This window comes from Myodes glareolus, chromosome 2 (genome assembly GCF_982192425.1).
Source record: "Myodes glareolus chromosome 2, mMyoGla1.1, whole genome shotgun sequence".
Taxonomy (NCBI): Eukaryota; Metazoa; Chordata; class Mammalia; order Rodentia; family Cricetidae; genus Myodes; species Myodes glareolus.
Genome location: NC_142027.1, coordinates 9,954,015 through 9,975,001, shown reverse-complemented (window position 1 = coordinate 9,975,001; position 20,987 = coordinate 9,954,015). Strand labels below are relative to the sequence as shown.

The 20,987-nt window shown below is 45.9% G+C and overlaps 1 protein-coding gene and 1 long non-coding RNA gene across 8 annotated transcripts in view; one reads left to right on the top strand and one right to left on the bottom strand.

The window, feature by feature from the left end:
• Eva1c (eva-1 homolog C) overlaps positions 1 to 20,987 on the top strand; it is a 77,569-nt gene that overhangs the window by 28,583 nt on the left and 27,999 nt on the right. For 3 of the 7 annotated variants that reach the window (XM_085685749.2, XM_085685748.2, XM_048422410.3), the window contains exons 2-4: positions 3,824 to 3,922; positions 4,143 to 4,339; positions 7,162 to 7,285. The exons of 1 other annotated variant lie outside the window; for it this stretch is intronic. In XM_085685749.2, the coding sequence (XP_085541875.1) occupies positions 3,824 to 3,922; positions 4,143 to 4,339; positions 7,162 to 7,285 (420 nt within the window). The remainder of the gene's footprint in view (positions 1 to 3,823; positions 3,923 to 4,142; positions 4,340 to 7,161; positions 7,286 to 20,987) is intronic. 3 more of the 7 variants (XM_085685750.2, XM_048422412.3, XM_048422411.3) reach the window with 2 other exon arrangements.
• Positions 292 to 3,256, bottom strand: LOC146895724 (uncharacterized). The gene is made up of 2 exons (XR_015735712.1): positions 2,996 to 3,256; positions 292 to 1,439 (listed from the first exon to the last, which is right to left on the bottom strand). It is a non-coding gene; the product is annotated as an uncharacterized LOC146895724 (long non-coding RNA).

The window sequence follows — 20,987 nt, the reverse complement described above, 5'->3', positions numbered from 1 at the left end:
CAGGCTTGGTGGCAAGCACCTTTACACCCTGAGCCATCTTGCCCCCTCTGCGACATTCCAATGCTCAGTCCTCAAAGGATTTCTGTCTCGCAGTTGTGATTGCCCTCTGAGCTTATGACCCTTCTTGGCAGGATCTCAATTCCCCTTTATTTTATCCCTCTCCCACACTCATTTCCTTTGCTCTATTTACACTGGGACCCAGGAGCCCTCATTTCAAGTACTCTCTTGTCAATATTCACTTTCAAATCTGTTGGCCACAGCTAAAGTAAGAAATACAATTTGCACATAATCTAGAACTCATTTGATATATATTGGTATATACAAATGCATGCGTGCATAGGCTTCTCCTGACTTTAGTCCAAGCACAGTTATTTTTTAAATCTTTCCTTAAGAACAGTTCTTGAATTAAGAATTCGGTGTCTCTCATGGGCACCAGGTCATTCCATCAGTCACTTGCAGAAACCAAATTGCTGCAAACTTAGTGTCTCAAAACAGCACAGACAGCCTGCAAGGATACCTCAGTCAGTGTGGTAGTTTGAAGGTAATCAGCCCCATAAGCACAATGGGGGTGATGTTATCAGAAGGTGTGATTTTGTTGGAGTAGGCGTGGTCTTGTTGGAAGAAGTAAAATTCCTCCACTGTGAAAAGTTTGAGGTCTCATATATGTTCAAGTCACTCCCAGTGAGACATGTCACTTCCTGCTGCCTTCAAGGCAAGATACAGGACTCTCAGCTCCTTCTCCAGCACCATGTCTGCCTGCAGGCCACTGTGTCACACCATGGTGACAATGGACTAAACCTCTGAAACTATAAGTTATCAGATTAAATTCTTTCCCTTGGTCATGGTGTCTCTCCATAGCAATAGAACCCTAACTAAGACAGCCAGTAAAGTGCATACTTGATTCTCAGAACCCATATGAAAAAATGCTGAGCAGGCATGGTAGAGCCCCTTGTAATTCCAGCGATGGAGAGGTGGAGGCAGGCAGATCAGCTGGCCATCTAGCTAGCTTGGAAAGTTCTGGAACAATGAGGGACCTTTTCTCAGTGACAAAGGTGGACAATATCCAAAAGGAGGCATTAGAGATTGCTTTCTGGCCCCCATGTATATGTGAGCACATATGCATGCACTCACACATGTGCATGTGCACACGTATGCACACACAGAGAACAGATGCACACAGTATTCTGTGACAGTCTGTACAGCAGGCAGTTTGTACTTGAGTTTTTCCTCATTGCTGTGGCCAATGACCTGAGCAGAAACAACTCAAGGAAGAAGCGTTTATCTGGGCTCATGGTTTGAAGGTAGAGTTTGTCATGGCCACAGGAGGATGACAGAGAAGTTCACACTGTATCCAGGGTGGCAGAGATGTTCACATTGTATCCAGGGTGGCAGAGATGTTCACATTGTATCCAGGGTGGCAGAGATGTTCACATTGTATCCTATCAGGAGGCAAAGAGATGCATTAGGGGCTCATCTGTATTTCTCCTTTTTTCCCAAACTAAACTTCTAAACTTGCCTTTCTTTCTTTTCTTTTCTTTCTTTCTTTTTCTTTCTTTCTTTCTTTCTTTCTTTCTTTCTTTCTTTCTCTCTCTCTCTCTCTCTCTCTCTCTCTCTCTCTCTCTCTCTCTCTCTCTCTCTCTTTCTCCCTTCCTTCCTTTCTTTCTTCTTTTGTGAATGTATGTGCATGTGTGTGTTGGTGCATGAACCTGTGTGTGTGCACGGAGCCCAGAAAAGGGCATCAGGTCTCCCCTCTATCACTCTCTGTTTATTTCTCTGAGGTGGGGGGGCACAGGGCTTACATTTCTCAGCTACGCTGGAGGTCAGCAAGCCCCAGTGACCCTGTCTCTGTCCTACTTGAAGCTGGGGTTACAAGCACGCCCTGAACGCCTGGCTTATTATTTGGGTGCTGGAATCTGTACTCTGATTCACATGATGGCATAGCCAGTGCTCTTAATCACTGAGTCACCTCTCCAGCGCCCCCCTTTTCACTCCTTATTCAGTCTGCAGACCCCATTTGCATTTAGGGTGGGCCATCCCTCCCTCAGTTAAACCTTTCTGGAAACCTCACAGACATGCCTACAGGTGATCTCAAATACCATCAAGATTAACTATTACAGAGGACTTCCGTCCAGGAATCCAGGACCCAGTGCTCTCCTGTCTCATGACCCCACCATCTCCAGAACCCTGTCCTGTCCTTTATCTACTAGAGCAGCAAGCCATCTTTCGAATAAACAGCGAACTTTAAGCCAAAGTCATCCTCTGAGAATTACTTTGAAGTTGCAGTCAGCTGGTCACTCAGCAGGGTTCTGGGAATTGGGGGTTGATGGGCAGGAAGTTTTAAGGAGATGTCCAAAGGGATCTAAACAGTGGGGTCCCTGCGCATTTCAGGGTAGATGCTGGCCCTCCCAAGTATCCACCCTGCTTTTTTCTTCAGGCAGAGTGTGCCCCACAGGGTGTTGAGATGCCATAAAGAAATTCGGAACCACTAGTACCGGTCACTTTGTCAGAGGCAGGCTCCCAGTATGCCTCTCCAGGAGCCTATGCAGTTAGGCTGGAGACAGATGAGCGAGAAGCAAATTCACACTGGTGCCTGATTTCCTTTTGCTGTCCATATTAGACTTTGTTTCTCTGAGCAAGGTGGACTTCCAAAGGAGGAGGAGGAAGAGAAGGAGAAGGAGAAAAGAGAGGAGGGAGGCAGACAGACAGACTGGCAGAGAGGAGAGAAAGGGCGGGGCAGGGTGGGCATTTGCAGCCTTCCTCAGAACACTTGTGTATGAATGAAACGACTGTAGGCCAGTCTGCCTCGCCTCTTTGCCTGTGAGCTTCCAGGAAGCCCAGGTACCTTCAGTCAGGAATTATACTTCTGAGAGATTCTGAAACCTGAATGGGACTCACAAGGCGTGGGTTACCTGTGCGTGAATCAGACGGTTCTAGAGCTGCCCTCCCTCCCCTAATGCCTCCCTATGAGAGTCTGCCCAGCACATCCCACACACACCTCAGCAGAAAGTCCCTGGCTCTGCTCCCGGCAGCCTTGCTGTTGACCTTATGAGGTGTGAGAAGGAGGAAGAGAAATCTAAGTTCCGGCCAGAACTCACTTCCTCATTTCTGAGAATCAGCCCTTGCTCCAGACGTGACAGGTTATAGGTCCTCAGAGCTTCACAGAGTCCAGGCCCAGCCTGGCTCCTTTGACTGCTTGAGACATCACCAGGGAGACAGGGATGCAGAGCCTATTTTTGGTCCTGTGATTGCTGGAACAATTTCCAAAATGGCTGGCTGTGTACATCAGAATCCCTGCTTCTGCAGTCCCAGAGGTCTGAGATCGAGGCATCAGCAGAGCCGCACACCCTCTAAAGCCCCACTCCCTGCACCCCTAGTTTCTGCTGGTGGTCTGCCATCCTTGGCGCCCCTGTCACTCCAGTCACAGCCTTCTGCCTTTTTTTTTCCTGATGGGGACACTAATCAGATGGCATCAAGGGTTCTCCTGAGCTCAGTGTGCCTTCCTTCCAGCTAATTATGCCTGCTCTCCTGTCTGCAAATGAAGTAACAGGAGTCTGGAGATACACTATTCGGTTCACAGCAAAGGTCCACTGTATTTCCCCCGCTTAACCTCCTCCCCCAACTTCTTCCCGGCAAGTCTTACGCTATGGAGGCAGCCCTCCCCAGCTTTCCTCTCCGGGGCGAGGCAGGCCCAGGAGTGGTTTCCTGAAGTTGAATGGCACCCCTTACTCCAGGAAGGCCTGGAGATCAGAAAAGTCAATTCTTCCTCAGAACGGGTGTCCACATGCCCAGGGACACCCACACAGCATAGTTTCCTGCTTTACAGAAGCTCTTCCAGATTCCATGGGCTCACGGCCAATCCCTGAGTGTGCTGCCTGGAGGGATGGAGCCCTCCAAGCCTCGTACCAAGCCATCACAGACCAAGGTACCCGGTTAACACAGGAAAGTCCCATCTGGCCCCACAGACCCCTGTGACCTCATTGGTCACCTGCCTCAGGTCTGCTGCAGAAGCCGCCCCCCACCCCACACACACACCAGAGCTGCCCCTGCCTCAGGGACATTAGCTTCTCCTTGTCCTGAAATCTGTGCAGGAATTGGGAGGGGGGCTTCCTGGGGCTCCTGTAACCCAGCTGAATATTTTCCAGGTTACTTAACCAAACTCCTGCAAAACCACACCGCCTATGCCTGTGATGGGGACTATTTGAACCTACAGTGCCCTCGGCATTCGACAATAAGTGTCCAATCGGCATTTTATGGGCAAGATTACCAAATGTGTAGTTCCCAGGAGCCCATCTCCCAGAGGGAAGACAACCTGACCTGTGTGGCATCCACCACTTTGCAGGTACTGCTTTTCGTGGATGTCTTAAAATCATGAAATAGTTTTTTCCTCTTTCCTCTCTATCTTTCCCTCTCTCTCTCTATTTCTATGTTCATATACGTGTGATTCTACGGTTCTTTCAAAGCAAAAATTGGTGAAAACCCCAATTACTATAGATCACTAATGTCTTTGCCGTACAGTACAAACGGAACCCAATGTGATGACATGGTCCCTTAGCATTATTTCCATGGGAAGTTAGTCACAGGCACGGTCTTTACTGTAATAAAGCGAAGCAGCCATATTGGATCCAACCTTCAGGTCCACATCACTGATAAGCACCCGGGTGGGAACTCAAGTGGCTCTGATGCTGGCCTTGGTGGTCACGATGAACTTCTTAGAGAAAGGCCCAAGAGACATAGCAACACTTGTCTTCCGTTTCTCGTGGCTTGCCTCTCTACCTGTATCATGTTATTCTCATATAGAGCTATTTTGAGAGGTCTTGGTCGATTTTTTTTTCTTTTGAATAGTACAACTTCTTCTTCCACCTCCTCCTTCTCTTTGTCTTTTTTCTCTTCTACTTCTCCTCCTCTTTTTTCTCTTCCTCTCCCCTCCTCTTTTCTTCTCCCTCTCCTCCGCCTCTTCCTTCTTCTCTTCCTCCTTGGGCATACTTGGGGAAATTGGTACATATAGAGATCAAATCATTCACTGGTGGTTTTAGACTGTGGCTGTCAGTTATGCATGCAACTTTTCCATTCCTGGGGATTGACTGAGCCCAGGACCCCCTGCGTGCAGGGCCAGCACCATACCCCTAGGCAAGCTATAGTCTCCGCCCTTTTTCATTATTCATTTTTGAGACGGTGTGTCACTAAGTTACCCAGGCTAGCTTTGAACTTGCTCTGTTGCCCAGGTAGCCATGAACCTTCCATTCTGCTGTTTGCACGCAGCAGCTGGGATTACAGGGCTGTGCCACTCTGGTCAGCTTTATCCAAGCAGTTTGTAATCTGTCCTCTCAGCTACCTGGCCAAGATCATAAAATGGCCAGCCCGAGCTTTAGTGTGGTGGTGGTGTTTAATGTCTCTCAAGTTCTCTACAGCAAGTGGCGAGGTGGAGGTCAGCTTCATCATGGTCGGCACAGAATAGGTAGAGGAAGGTAAATTTATCTGAAGGTCTAAGGAGAAGCGAACATATTAGATGATGCAAAGGTTTTTCTTTTCTTCATACTGCTTTGCTTCCGGTCCCAAAGCTGCAGCATCTGGGCAGTCAGTAGCTAGTAAATAGCACAGCAGACCGTATCTGGCTGGGTCCCCTTGACATGGCTTCCACACTATGATGAGCGACAACGTGTTTCTTTGGAGGTCAAGCATAGTGTCTTTGGGTGTCCCGTCCTGCCTCAGTTTCTCCCTTTGGGACCTCACCTCTAAGAGCCATACTACTGCTGGCCCTGACCCTTCCTCACTCAACCCAGGTGCCCAGGCTCTCTGCTACCCCTCAAGGTGCTTGCACCCAATAGGACGGGAGTATCTACCTAATGGGAGGACAACCGGCTGACACTACAGCCTGCCGTCTCCAGCCTGGTGCCCCGAGGGAAGAGGAAGTTCCACTTAGGCTGCTGTGTCAGCATCTTTGGGCAGTTCTGCGGCTGCTCAGACGGTCAGCAGGCCAGGACATCCCTACTCATGCCCCCTTCATCCAGGAGTTCCTTTCCCCTGGGACTTCACACCACATCGGCAGCTGAGTCAGCCCATGTCCTGAGAGGCAGTGAGGTTTAAGTAGGAACAGGTTCATAGCTGCCAAGGTAACTACCGGGGTCCTCTCTGCATTTTGTAGTTGGTCACACGATTTGAGCCTGCCCTGAGGTCACAATGGAGAGGACTCATAGTAACTGCCAGAGGCTGTGTGGTTTACCAAGACCATTAGCCATGCCAGTGTGTGCCATCATCTGAGAGCTGGGCTTCCTAGGGATATAAAGGGTTCCCCGGGGGATGCTTTCTGATTGACAGATCCACATGTCCTTGACCCCTGAGGTGGCAGGGTAGATGACATGGTAACTCTAAAAAACAGTTCAAGTATCTCCACAGTATTCACCCCTAAAGAACAAGGAGATGCTTGGGAACTTTTCTCTTCTGGACTTGGTGTCTCTCTCATCAGAACCAAGGCCAGCACCTGAGTTGATTCTGTGTAGAGCTTTCTCTGCAAGCCATGGGAAAAGTGAGAAGTCATGGATCCTTCCATGATGCAGTATGGGGTGTCCCAAAAGCAGAGAGAGAGAGAGAGAGAGAGAGAGAGAGAGAGAGAGAGAGAGAGAGAGAGAATTTTATTTAAAAAAAATCACTCAGCAGTAAAGTCATGTGCCCATGCCGTTGAGTTCACCAAGGGTGGGCATCAGCTTTAAGTATTTTATTTGGTAAAGTTGGAGTGTTTGAAGTCGCTAGGGCCTGTGTGGAGCCATTTCTAAAGGTAAGGAGGTAGGATCATATTTCCTGGCCATCATGGCTCTCTCAGTTTTAAAGCTGGAAGTGCCCTTCAGCTGAACAATCAAAGGTGACTTGATATCACTCACCTACCCTAGAGCCTCTGAGGGATGCCCACGGTGGCAGGTTGAGCCAGCTCTCCCATGAAGCTGGTTGAGCCAGCTCTCCCATGAAGCTCTCCCTTGAAGCTCTCTGGCCCGGGTTCTTTCTTCTAAAAGTTACAGGGAACCACATACCCACCACGGAGGCTTCCTTCCTAGACAGCTCAGGTCAGACAGGGAACCTTGTGTCCTCGGAGCACAGAGCAGCCCAGGTTTGGGGTCCATCAGACACTGTGCGGTTTACAAGCCTTTGCTTTTCTACCCCTCCTTCCAGAAGGTGCTGGATGAATGCCAGAATCAGCGGGCCTGCCACCTCCTGGTCAATAGCCGCGTCTTTGGACCTGACCTTTGTCCAGGAAGCAGTAAATACCTCCTGGTCTCCTTTAAATGCCAACCTAGTAAGTAACTTCTGAGGGGGGACAGTGTGTTAGTGTGTTTGGGATTGACCTCTAGTGTCATGGACACTCTGGACTGAAGTCCTCTGCCCATGGTGTTTGTCCAGCCTCAGATCCCTTAGTAGGAATGTCAGAAAGAGAGATGCAAGTGTGTGTTCATCTGTGCAAATCTACAAATGTAATTTTTTTTCTCTGGGTATCAAACTCGATTGTACTGGTGCTGAAAATAAAGGGAGGAAATACAAGTGGTGTCCCTCACAGTGAGGAACAAATTATGCTTTTCAAAGGGAGCTGTGTTATGAAGCTTGACTTCCCCCAGGCTCAGTGGCACGGCTTCCACAGAGTCACCACCTCCAATGACTAGCAAAACGGAATATGGCTCATGAAGACAGGTCATCTAGGGGTTTAAAAAATCCATTATTTTATTTTATATATATAAAACTGGCTTTGGAGCTATCCTTCTCTAAATTCAAGCATATTGTCTCTGTCGTTTGTTGAACATTTTAGAAGTTAATTGCACTTCCTGCTCACTCAAGTAATATTGTTTCCCTTCTCAGATCTTTGATGGGGTTGAAGATTAGATAGTTGTAGTTACCTTCCTCATGATTTAGCCAAACTTAATTCCAATGCAAGATTTAGACTCCTTAAAATAGAATGTTTAGTAAAACTTCTATTATGTGTTCTTTGCTTAATATTGTTTATATTGTTTGTAATTTTATATTTGGTATCTGTTCCTGTTGTATATAGTTGTGTTGGGTTTGGATTGATCTTGTTTAAACAAAAGGGGGAGATGATGGGGAAGCTCTGTTAACCAATCACGCCTAGTTAAGGCATGGCTACCTGGAACCCAGGAAGAAAACTGGGACAGACCGGGTGCGAGCCCTCTCTGCACAACACGGAGGAAGTCGGACTCCCATTATAACCATTAAAAATATAATTGTTATCCTTAAGCTGACCTGGTTGTTTCCCATAACAAGCTAATTCGCAACAGCCACCATCCTCGTGGACCAGCGTGTGCCAGAGCAATCTCCTCTGTCCTGGTTCCTGTGCTTTCTCCGTTGATTTTGCCACCCCTCATGCACACAGGGGTTGTAATCAACCCACTATGAGCTCTGAGAAATCCCTCTTCAAAGGAGCAGGTCTCATTTCCAGGCACCTGGAATATGCCTGCAACAAATTGCCGGGCTCAGCCAGGAGACATTCTTTTCTTAGTTTCTTTTGAGTCAGCATAGAAAGTAATGGTGATTTATGTGCAGTCTGGTTGATCCTATCCCACTCCGTCCCTCCCCATCCCTAGTCCCCTCTACCGTCCCACTCCCAGTGGTCCCTTTGCCACCTTCATGTCACGTGAATTCTATTACTCATTTTTCTTCACTTCCTTAAAATCTCCCCTGGCCCCCTTTCCAGTTTCACACCCTTCACCCACTCCCACGTATACACACACGTCTAAAAATTAACAGCTAGGATTCCCACATGCAACGCTTGTCTTACTAGCAGTCTTGCTTGAACAACTCGGTGAAAAGAAATTGTGGTAATAGTGTGTGCCCCCACGCTAGGAATAATGGTTTCTACAGCTTCCTCGCTGCTGTCCCAACTCAACTGTTTCACTTTTCGCATTTTGTTCTCTGTCGGTTCTAAGACCCTAGTAGTCTGGTGCTGGAAGTGGGGCTACAGGGTCACGGGGGAACCACTGTTCTATGGCATGCTGGGAGGCAGTCCGCAGTTCTCAGGCTTTTCTCCAGCCATCTCCCAGAGACAGCAGGGGTACGGGTACGACAGAATCACCCCTGGGTACTGGGCATGCAAATACACTCACATCCACACCGCTTTTCCATTAGTGAGCGTGCACACACCCACTCAGCACGCTAAACAGACCCTCCCACACCTTATCAACACACACCTTGCCCCAGCCTTGTGCCCTATTCTGCATACACGTACACACACACACACACACACACACACACACACACGCGCGCGCGCGCGCGCGCGCGCGCGCACACGCAATCTCACACTCCCTTATACACCCAAACACACACTGTCTTACACACGCACAGACATAATCATAAATAGCTACAAACAAGTTTAAACATTGAAGAGCAGCTGGACATCTCTTTGTGAGCCTCTCCCCCTCCCCCACCATATCCCAACAGCCCCTACCTCAGCCAACAGCTCAGGACCATCACTTTGAGGTCTCCAAGTTCTTCATGGACCCCCTGCAACTGATGCTGAAAACCGTGATTATGCCTTTAGTGCCTCTAGATTTGCCTTCTTTGTCCCTACCCCCAGTGCCCACCTTCCCTGATGAAAGCAGTTGTTCAGATTGTCAGCAACTGAGGCAGGAAGAGCCTGATTACCATGGGCTGGAGACAGAACATGGCCGTGCCACCCTGCCCCCCACCAACCTGGTTAACCTTTTCTTTTCTTTATTATGTAGACAGTATTCAGCCTCCATGTATGCCTGCACACCAGAAGAAGGCACCAGATCTCATTACAGGTGGTTGTGAGCCACCATGTGGTTACTGGGAATTGAACTCAGGACCTCTGGAAGAGCAGTCAGTGCTCTTAACCTCTGAGCCATCTCTCCAGCTCCCCTGGTTAACCTTTTCTAATCCTGATTCCCTGAAGGTCCCATCTCTAAACACTATAGTTAGGTTAAGTTTTTACCTTCTTAAGCTTCCTGATGGGGACTGTACAGCATGAGTTTGGAGGGGACAAACAGGGCAATGTTTACACAGGGAGATGTGGGGCAGGCAAAGCCCACCCTGGCTGCCCCAAGGAGAATGGATAAAGAGTAGATGAGCCATAGAGCTGCAGTGTGACCCGGTCATTAGTCGGAGTCATGGCATTTTGCAAGGCAGAAGTGAGGTTTTTCTCTATGCCTTCCTCTTTTTTCTGCAGCCCTCCCACCAGCAGAGACCCTGTTTTCCAGTCCCTATTCTGATGTGGGATTCCCCTCGGTATGCTGTGAATATGTTTTATTAGCATTGGTTAATGAATAAAGCTGTTTCGGCCAATGGCTTGGCAGAGCGAAGCCAGGGGAGAAATCCAAATAGAGATATATAGAGAGAGCAGGCAGAGTCAGGGAGACGCCATGTAGCTGCCAAAGGAGAAAGACACCCACTGGAACCGTACCTTATCACAACCTCATGGTGATACACATGAAAAGAAATGGGTTAATTCAAGATGTTAGACTAGCTAGAAATATGACTGAGTCATTGGCTGAAGAGTGTTGTAATTAATATAGTTTCTGTGTGATTATTTGGGTCTGAGCAGTTGGGAAATGAACAAGCAGGCTCCCAATGTGCAATCACTACATCCACATAAAAACTGAGAAAGCTTGAAAAGAAATTCTAGACACAAAGAACAGAGTAAAACACAGCTTCTTGGTAGCCACAAATTTTAGACGCAAAGAACAGAGTAAAGCACAGCTTCTTGGTAGCCGCATTTGTTTTCCAGATAGACTCTCTTTGTTGGCTCCAAGCAGAGGCCCTGCTTCTTTAAGAAATGGCGGCTTTCTGTTTTGTGCTGGTAGCTTGAACTCTGACTTTTTTGGAAGGTCCTGCACTTAAATGGGGTTTGTGAGCAGCGTGCTATTAGTTGCTTAATAGTGACATAAACCCGCTGTGTTCCTGGAGCTGGGGTGGTGAGCATGACCCACAAAGGTGGTGAACATACCCCTGCCATGCTGGACTGGGCAGAACAAACAGGCAAGGCCATGGAGTTGGTCCTGTTACACCCACTTAGCATTTTAAAAAAGGTTCTTCTGGTCAGAAAAGAACTTAAGATACACAGTAGGGTGGATTCAGACATAAAAGACCTCTAAACAAGACACAGTGTGTTTAAAAATGTATGTAGGCTTGGGAGAGAGAGGTAAAAGTATAGACAGTTATAAAAAGAAGGAAAATCTTTAAAGAGACAGTAAAAGTAATATCAAAGAGTACAGACAGTTATAGATTGAAGGAGTAAAGAAAAATAAGCCACACTAAGATGGAAATTACACAGAGAGTCTGAATTATGCACATTATTGTATTTTCCTTGAATTTTTTGATTGCAAAGAGACATTTGATCTGGGGGCTGCTAAGCTAAACCAACATATATATTTTAAAGGTATCTTCTCTTCAAAATTTGAGTCAAAGGATATGTTACTTTGGAAAAGAAGTCCTGATTTTGTTTCCACAGAGGATGAGAACCTGTGGTTTCCTTCCCGGCTAATGTGGTTTGATGAAAGAAGAGCCCCTAAAAGGCCTCTGAACCCCAAAATTACTTTGCCCAACAAAGAACAGGAAGAAGTTTGGAGAAAACTACTCCCAAATTCCCAAAATGATCATTTATAAATGTTTGTTTTCATTTAAAGGGGGTTGATTATAAGTGATTAATGGTCACAGTCAATTTCTTTTTTTAAAAAAAGGGGGGGGTATATGATATAGAGATAAATGTTTTCCATGGATCTTGGTCTACTGATATGTATTTAAGGTCAATTTTTTGTTACACTGTGTATATGTATTTCTACTCTTGTTTAAGGTATAGTGTTTATACACCTCATTTAAAATGTAATGTATAAATAAAAAATACAAATTTCTAGATAGTTATCTCTAATAGTCAAACTGTAGGCACGTTAGTTAGGTTTTCTAGATGTACAGAGATATATTTCAGATGGATAGGCATTCTTCAAGCCTTTCAAAGACGTACAGAATATAGCATTTAAAGCATTTGTTAACTTAAGACTTTTCACAACAATGAGACAGATCTGCTTCTGGCAGCACCAATTACTTCAAGAGGATAATGGGCATCAAAGAGGCTCCTTATGGAGTTTGCTAGCCATTTGGGCAAGAAACTGCTCTTGCCTGGACTGCTTGACGGTATACTGTTTGAACCAGACATGCAGGACCCACAAAAAAAGACTGCTAAATTTGACTTTAAAAGGTAAGACAATCCTTCAGGGTTCCTACTTCATGAAAGAGTCTGCAGACATTCTACAGTATACAAAAAAGAAAGTGACTTTGCCAATATAGCAAAGCAGTCTTCCAAATTCCCTGCTTCATGGAAAAGTCTGCCAGATACCATGGGCCTGTAAACTATAGATGGATACCCCAACTTTAAAGAAAAACTTTGTGACTATCCAGGCAGCAAGATGTCTCTGCCAGTTCTAAAGTTTTTGAAGTTGCTTATAATGCACTTCCTGTTTACTTAGGTAATAGTATATCTTTCTAGAGTCTTTGAAAAGTTGAAGATAGATAGTTATAGTTTCCCTTAGTTATGGTAAAAGATGAATTGGATATAAAACTTTAGACTCACAAAGATAGGATAGATGATTAGATGATAGAGTATTTTGTCAAATGTAAATGGACTAAATATTATAACAATAATTATTGCTTGATAACTGTTTTGTATATGTAATTTTACTATGATAAAGTTAAAACTTTCCATTTTAATTAGACAGAAAAGGGGAGATGATGTGGGATTTTCCTCTGTATGCTGTAAATATGTTTTATTACCATTGGCTAATAAATAAAGCTGTTTTGGCCAATGGCTTAGCAGAGCAAAGCCAGGTGAAAAACCCAAACAGAGATATATAAAGTATAGGCAGAGTCAGGGAGATGTTGTGTAGCTGCCAAATGAGAAAGACACCCACTTTAACCTTACCTTACTGATAGGCCACAACCTCATGGTAATACACAGATTAATAGAAATGGATTAATTCAAGATGTAAGACTAGCTAAAAATATGCCCGAGTCATAGGCTGAACAGTTTTGTAATTAGTATAGTTTCTGTGTGCTTATTCGGGTCTAAACAGTCAGGAAACTGAGCAGCCTCTGTCTACACTGCCCTACCGTGCTGTGAGCACTGCTCATAGCTGTACCCAGTGTGACTGTGTAGTGACCTGTGTGTCTCTTCCCAGTGTTGTGCTCTGAAAAGTCCACATGACGAGAGCATTGGCCCAAGGGGAACTGACAGGCACCACACACTGTGTTGGCTCTCTGGTTGGATTTTGCAGAGTTGATTGACCAGCAGACTTCACTTGAATCTCTTTTTGCTGAATGTACTGCACATCCCCCCTTCCCTTCTTCATTCTGTGGAATGTGGTCTCAGGGCAGCCTTGGATCTAAGCAGTTCTAGGTAGGTGACACTCTGCTGTAGGTTGTGTGATCTTGGACACTTTCAGAAGCGCCATTGTTCAATTGTGAAGTGAAGATAACGTCCCTTCCACACCACATGGGCTGCTGAAAAGTTTGTAAAGCTGAGACAAGTCATGGTTCCCTGGCATTCCAATAAACAGTTTAATGTAATTCTGGTCAATGCTGTGCCTGACTGACAAGCAGGGATGTGCCCAGGGCTGACACTGGCAGGGTCCTGGGTGCTGGCAACGGCATGGTACATAGTCAGTACAGAGTTGTAGGACACAATCCAAGCAAGCCAATGCCCATCTGAATTTTAATATTGCCTTGCAGCTGCAGTTATGGGCAAGGCCAATAAAAAACTGCTCCTGCCATGGTAGATTGCTGCCTCTCCCACCTTTGACGGACCACTGCTGTGATGTCAAAGTAAACTGGTCCCTGGCACAAAGTGCTGTGCACTGGGGGGGGGGGGAACTAGACTTTGAATACGTATCTGTTTATGGTGCAGGGGATTGAATCCAGCGAATTTTGGCTTTTGTGTTTCCCTGAGGTAATCATATGCAATATGATTCTTTTTTGCAACACTTAGCAGGCCTGCCAGTCATAGCTCCCAGCTGGCCCTTAAAATATCACTGGACTGAGTGGGGTGGGAACATGCCAGGACGTGTATGTAGGGGTCAAAGGACAGTTTATAGGAGTTGTTTTCTCCCTCCAAAATATGGGTACCACGGATGGAATTCAGGTCATCAGGCTTGACAGCAAATACAAGTGATCCATCTCACTGATCCTCAATTGGTCTTGTGACTACAAGGAGACACTGTGACGTATTTGTAGCTTGGGTGTGTTAAATGTATTTCAATCTAATTTTTAAAAAACATATAAAAATGACATCTGTATTTCCAACTTGACAGTTTTTTAACTCACTGTGGATTTATTTGGCCATAGTTTTCTGCAGGTCAAGGACTCTCTGTGTGTACTGTAGGAGAAGTGGTGTGCCTAGTACGGCTCTTTATCTGGTAGGGATTCGCAGGAAGTGGGGTGCTTAGCACGGCTCTCTATCTGGTAGAGATTCACAGAAAGTGGGGTCCTAGCACGGCTCTCTATCTGGTAGAGATTTGCAGGAAGTCATGGCTGTTGCCTTTCAGCAGAGTCCTGCCTCTGCCTTCTCAGGCTCCTCTGCTCTCTCTGCAGAGGCAGTGATGACTTACCCTGGGGCAGCTGCCCAGAGCTCTGAACAGAGACACGTGAGAGCTCTCTTCCAGGTCCTGCCAAATTCTGTTCCTCCTAGAAAGCAGCAGCTAGGTTAGGAGTTCCCTGCTTCTTTAGATCCCAAAATGTGCTCTTAGGTGACAGCACATTTGCAGCAATCAAGTGACTCAATGCAGGACTCAACACAGCAGGAAGTGTTGTCGGGATTTCTGTCCTGCCTGGTTCCCGCAATCATTAAGTCCCAAAGAAATCACACAGAGGTCTACATTAGTTATAAACTGATTGGCCCATTCTTATTAACTCTTATAACTTATATTAGCCCATTATTCTTGTCTGTGCTAGCCACGTGGCTTGGTACCTTATTCAGCAAGGCAGTCACGTCTTACTTCTTCTGTGACTGGGTCAGGACTGCAGACTAGGACTTCCTTCTTCCCAGAATTCTCCTGTTCTCATTGACCTGTCTCTACTTCCTGTCTGGTTGTCCCACCTATACTTCCTGCCTGGCTACTAGCCAATCAGCATTTTATTAAAATACAATTGACAGGGTACAAACCATTGTCCCACAGCAATGAAGCAATGTGGCATATGACAGTTCTCTCTCCTACAAGATGGGTCACCTGTGGCGGGGACAGGGTGTCTGGAGGCCTTACACATGGGTGTCCTATCATCTTAAGTGGATTTTGATGGCATTGGGTGAGTGAGCTTTAGTTACTCGGAGACATGGCTAATATTCATTCCATGGTGTGCTTTAAAAATTGTAATAACTGAGTTTGGAGAAATAGCTCTGTATTGACTGAGGTTTCTGTCCTGTCAGGTTTCTGCAGTCGTTAAGTCCCAAAGAAATCACAGAGGTCTACATTAATTATAAACTGATTGGCCTATTAGCTCAGACTTCTTATAAATTCTTATAACTTATATTAGCCCATAATACTTATCTGTGTTAGCCATGTGGCTTGGTACCTTTTTTTGGTGAGGCAGTCACATCTTGCTTGCTCTGTGTCTGACTTTCTCTCTGTCTGGGTGACGACTGAGGAAAGACTGAAACTTTCCTCTTCCCATAATTCTTGTTGCCACACCTCTACTTTCTGCCTGGTCACCCTGTGTATACTTTTTGCCTAGCTACTGGTCAATCAGCATTTATTTAAAATGCAAGCGACAGAATACAGACCATGGTCCCACAGCAGCTCAGCAATTAAGAACATTGGCTGCTCTTCCAGAGTATCTGTGTTCAATCCCCAGCACCCACATGGAGACTCACAACAGTCTGTAACTCCAGTACCAGGGGATTCTCTGGCCTCTGCGGGCACCAAAGACACAAGTGATACACATACAAGCAAGCAAAACACTCATACACATTATGTAAACAAATAAAACAAACACTATAATTTTTAAAATGCTGATTTAAGGAGAGAAAGACAGGGGAGAGAGAGAGAGAGTGAGAAAGATAGATAGAGAGAGAGAGAGAGAGTCCTGTTTTTATAAGTTTCTAGACTTATATGGGTATAGCGACACTGACCTGCGATTTCAGCACTTGGGAAGTTGAGGCAGGAAGATCTTCAGTTTGAGGCTAGCCTGGTCTATACAGTAAGTATCTCAAACAGTAGAAATCAAACTAACAAAAAGGTTCCAGTTTGCTGAGAAGTCTGGTTGTCCTGGCTCCTCCCATCCCTGTTGGAGGTGCCCTGGCTCCTCCCATCCCTGTTGGAGGTGCTCTGGCTCCTCCCATCCCTGTTGGAGGTGCTTTGGCTCCTCCCATCCCTGTTGGAGGTGCTCTGGCTCCTCCCATCCCTGTTGGAGGTGCTCTGATTCCTCCCATCCCTGTTGGAGGTGCTCTGGCTCCTCCCATCCCTGTTGGAGGTGCTCTGCTCGGGTAGATGTAGGTGTTCTCATTGCACAGCTCGCTGGTGTGTCTTGTCTTATGCATCAAGTGACACTTGTCATCTTGGGCCTTTGAAGGCAGGAGAACTGTTGGTGTTGGTGAGACTGAGCATCTACTCAGACACAACACAGAAGAACTGCAGACTCGGCTTACTGAAAACACACCCCAAAGTCACAAGCAAAATCAGTGATCTTATTATTTAGAAAAAGACAAGCTTTTACTTGGATATAACTGCAAAATGTTACACTTGAGATTTCAGGGAGTTGATCAAGGGTCTTTGAAATATTTACTACGACACCGGTTTCTCTGGCCTGCTACATTGGTTCTCTTGTGTGTCAAATGACTGGAGAAGTTGAGGATCTTCTGCGTATTGACAGGCTGGCTTCTGCTCTGATTGAATGTTGATCCCTCTGACAGGCACACCTGTGATCTAACAAATAAAGCTTGTCTGAAGATCAGAGCGTGGAGCTAAGCCACTAGTTAGCCATAGATGTCAGTCAGTGGCGGCACACACCTTTAATCCCAGCATTGGGGAGACAAAGGTAGTCAGATCTCTGTGAGTTCAAGACCATCCTGGGCTACACAAGATTGACCCAGTCTCAAAGAGAAACAGAGCCAGTGGTGATGGCTCACACCTTTAATCCCAGTATTTGGGATCCCATGCCTTTAATCCCAGCACTAGGGAGGTGGAGACAGGAGTGATATGGTTGGGTGGAGAGAGGAATATAAGGCAGGAGGAGACAGGAGCTCAGGCCATTCAGTCTGCGGATTCCTGGAGACAGGATCTTGCCCGCTTCAGTCTGCAGATTCGGTAGAGGCAAAAATTCTCTCTAGTGGCTGTCTCCTTTACTTCCCTGATCTTTCAGCCTTTACCCTGATATTTGACTCTGGGCTTTTATTATTAAGACCAATTAGAATTCCTGCTGCACTCACCCCAATCGTTCAGGCTGCTGCATGATGCTAGTATGTACAAAGTAAGCTAGGATTTTGTGTTGGCTGCATTCATAACCAGCTATGTATGGGATCAGGTTGGACACCTGCCTGGAATGTTCCCAGATACAGATATATAGTTATAGATATATAGATGTAGATATAGGTATAATCTCTGACCTTATCCCGAGGGATGCTCCAAGAGGGACTGTGTATCCCTGAAGTCACAGATATTATCAAACCCTGTATAGACTATGATTTTCATAGAGTTGCACACCCATGATAGAGTTTAGTTTGGGCACAGGGAGAGATCTATAACAACCAATAATAAAACAGAACTTATAGTCATGGTTATAATAAAATTGCCATCATTAATATTCTTGTCCTTTAGGGCTGTCAGGAAGTAAAATCAGGGTTATATGAATATAAATATTTTGACAATGGATCTGATAAACTAAGAAAATTAACCAAGGGACTAACAGGCAGGTAGCATATACAGAGTGGATACGCTGGTCAAATGAAGATTCATATCCTGTATGGACAGAACCCAGCAGCCAAAGAGTACGACACTTACTCGGAATAGGGAATAGTTTAAAATTTAGGAATTATTGACTTCTGGAATTTTCCATTTACTGTTTACAAGCTGTGATTGGTTGCGGATTACCTAAAATCACAGAAAGCAACTTGCATGAGGGAGTGGAGGTGGACTATATTAAACCCAGCCCCAGGGCTCGCCACTAAAACTGGTAGGTGTCTTGAGATCTGAAGTGTCTTCTGGCCTGTGATAAAAATGGTTGGGTCTTTCTGCTTCTTTGGGCTTTGGTGAAAAGCCACAGGAGCGTCCAGGTCATGGGAAGGTGGGGTTCATTGCTGATTTTCCCTCTCATGTTTTCACTTTGGGCTTAAGCCTTGCTGGTCCTGTCAGAGGTCATCCAGCTGTCCCGGCTCTGGTGTGTGTTACATCTGCTTTCCGGAAGGCTTATGATGGGAGCCTCCAAACCACTCAGATTCCAGCCCACAGTAAGGAAAACACTGTACTTATTGGCCCGACATGACGTACGCTCCCATGACCATGACTGAAGGACGATCTTGGAAAATCACGCCAGTGTTTATCCGTATGGAATGCCCTTTAACATTTTTGATGATTTCTAATCGTTCTTTTTTGTCTTTTTCTTTTTTTTCTGGAGACAGGTTAGAGATGGGACTTTTTATGTAGCTCAGATTGGCCTCAAAATGCCTGGGCTGTGGGAGGGCTGGGACCACAGCTGTGTGCCACCACTCCCAGCTGCTCTATAGCTCTTAACTTTGCTGGTCACTGTTCACTAACCGACTTCAAGACTCATCAGAGAGTCTCAGGTCACATCTGAGAGAACTGAGTCTTGAGGTGTCTCCGGATACGGAATCAGGCAGAGCGGAAGATAATGTGAGCTCAGGAGATATATAAAGAGCTTTCTTGGGGAAGCTGGTTTTCTCCAGACAACCAGCCCAGGCTAGCCCAGGCCAGCCCAGGCCACACAGGCAAGCTGGAGCAGCCTGTCATGAACTCTTTTTGCCTATGCTTTTCGGAAGCTTCACGAAGATAGTGCGTCAAAAGGCTGATTTGCATGAAGCTACATTTAATGTGCTCAGGATCGGACTGAAGGAAAACCCTCACTACCAAGTGTCATTATTTCCAAAGTGTGTTGAGGTATAATTGGTATAGCATGACATCCACCCTTTTTAAGTGAACAGTTCAACAACCTTTAGTGAGTATGCTGAGCCATGCTCTCTCATCCCAGTGCAGCCAGAGAGCATCCCTGTCTTCTGTCCGAGCCTCCTCTAGCTTCTCCTGCATCACACTCAGAAACTCAGCAAACTGGTCATCCATTTGCCTGGAAACATTTGCCTCTTCTTGATGCCTCACATATGGTCGTGGCACATTTTGTTCGGTGAGAAGCCAAATATGTGACAGAGGTCCTTAACAATTATAACCGAACTGAAAATACCTGTCACCTGGCATTTCTACTACATGTGTCCTGCGTTTCTCAGTTTTAAAGACACAGCAACTTGGCACTGTGGTACAGTAGGGCTTGGTCTTCCAGGAAAGCGGCAGGCTGTGCAGGCTTTGCAGACTTGCAGCCCAGGGGCTGGAGGCTGCACCACACAGCAGGCTGTGCAGCCTTGCAGTCCTGGGGCCAGGGGCTGCTCCTCACAACAGGCTGTGCAGGCTTGCAGCTCAGGGGCCGGAAGCTGCACCTCACATCACAGGTGTGTAGAACTGGGAATGTAGTTCAGTAGTAGGTGTACCTAGCATTCAAGAAGTCCTGAGTTCCACCCATAGTACTACAGCAAACAAAGAACCCAAAGAAGTATCATAGGCATGGAACAGACTGTGCTATGTAGACTTGTGTATGTGTTCTCCATGATGTTCACATAGGACATATTCTCAAACAATCCCCATTATATATATATATATATATATATATATATATATCATATAGCTATAATAAATAGAGTTGTTCCTTTTTTTGTGTTGTATACATCCCAAGATCCTAGTGGATGTTCCAAACCAAAAAGAAGATTCTTTTTTATATTTTTTAAAGATTTATTTAAAAATAATATGTGTGTTGGGGGTGTATGTTCATGTGAATATATCACTGGATCCCAACGTCTTCCTTGGGAAAGGGGGTGAAAAGGCACGATGTCAACGACCACAGATGCCTGGAGTCAGGAGGGAAAAGCTTACATACCCTCCCAGCACCCAGGCTGGGTTGACAGTTGACAGTTGAAATCTCAAGCTCATTTCTCATTGGCTAGGCACGATCAGCACCTCTGACAGCGACTGTTGATATGCCCTCAGGAAACAGTGCTTGGTAGCTCCTTATTGGCTAGGCACAGACAGAACCTTTGACAGTTCCAGGCAGACTCCTGATTGGCTCCTTTTGGTCTGATGGGCCTTATCTTCCTACATGACTTCAGTTGTTCATGGAAGCCAGAGATGTCAGAGCCCTTTGGAGAGACTGTGAGCTGCCTAATGTGGGTGCTGGGAATCAAACTCAGGTCCTCTACAAAAACAGTGCATAATCTTAACTGCTGAGCCGTATCCCCAGCCCAGCTGTCTCTTCTCATACACACGTGTGAATGGCCAAGCTTAGTTTCTAAGTCAGGCAGTAATGAAGTAGAATAGCAGTATCAGTTACTCCCATGAAAGTTGTGTGCGTGCAGGCTCTTGGAATTTTCTGTTCGATGCTTTTAAACTGTGGTTGACTAAAGGTAACTTAAACCCAAGAGAGAGGAACCATGAATAAAGGAGAGGTAGAATAAATGGGAGAAGATGCTGCAGTCTTCTGTGTCTGTAGAGTCAGCAATGATTCTTTTCCAAAGAGGTGTATGCCTTTAATTCCAGCACTCGGGAGGCAGAGGCAGGTGGATCTCAAAGGGAGTTCCAGGGTAGCCAGGGCTATCTGTTTCCAGAAAGAAAAGGAGAGAGGGAGAGAGATACCTCCCCCATTACAAGTGTGAGCCACCTCATCTGCTTTGCGTGGTGTTGGAGGTTCAATGCAGGGTTTCACGTATGCTAGACAAACAAACA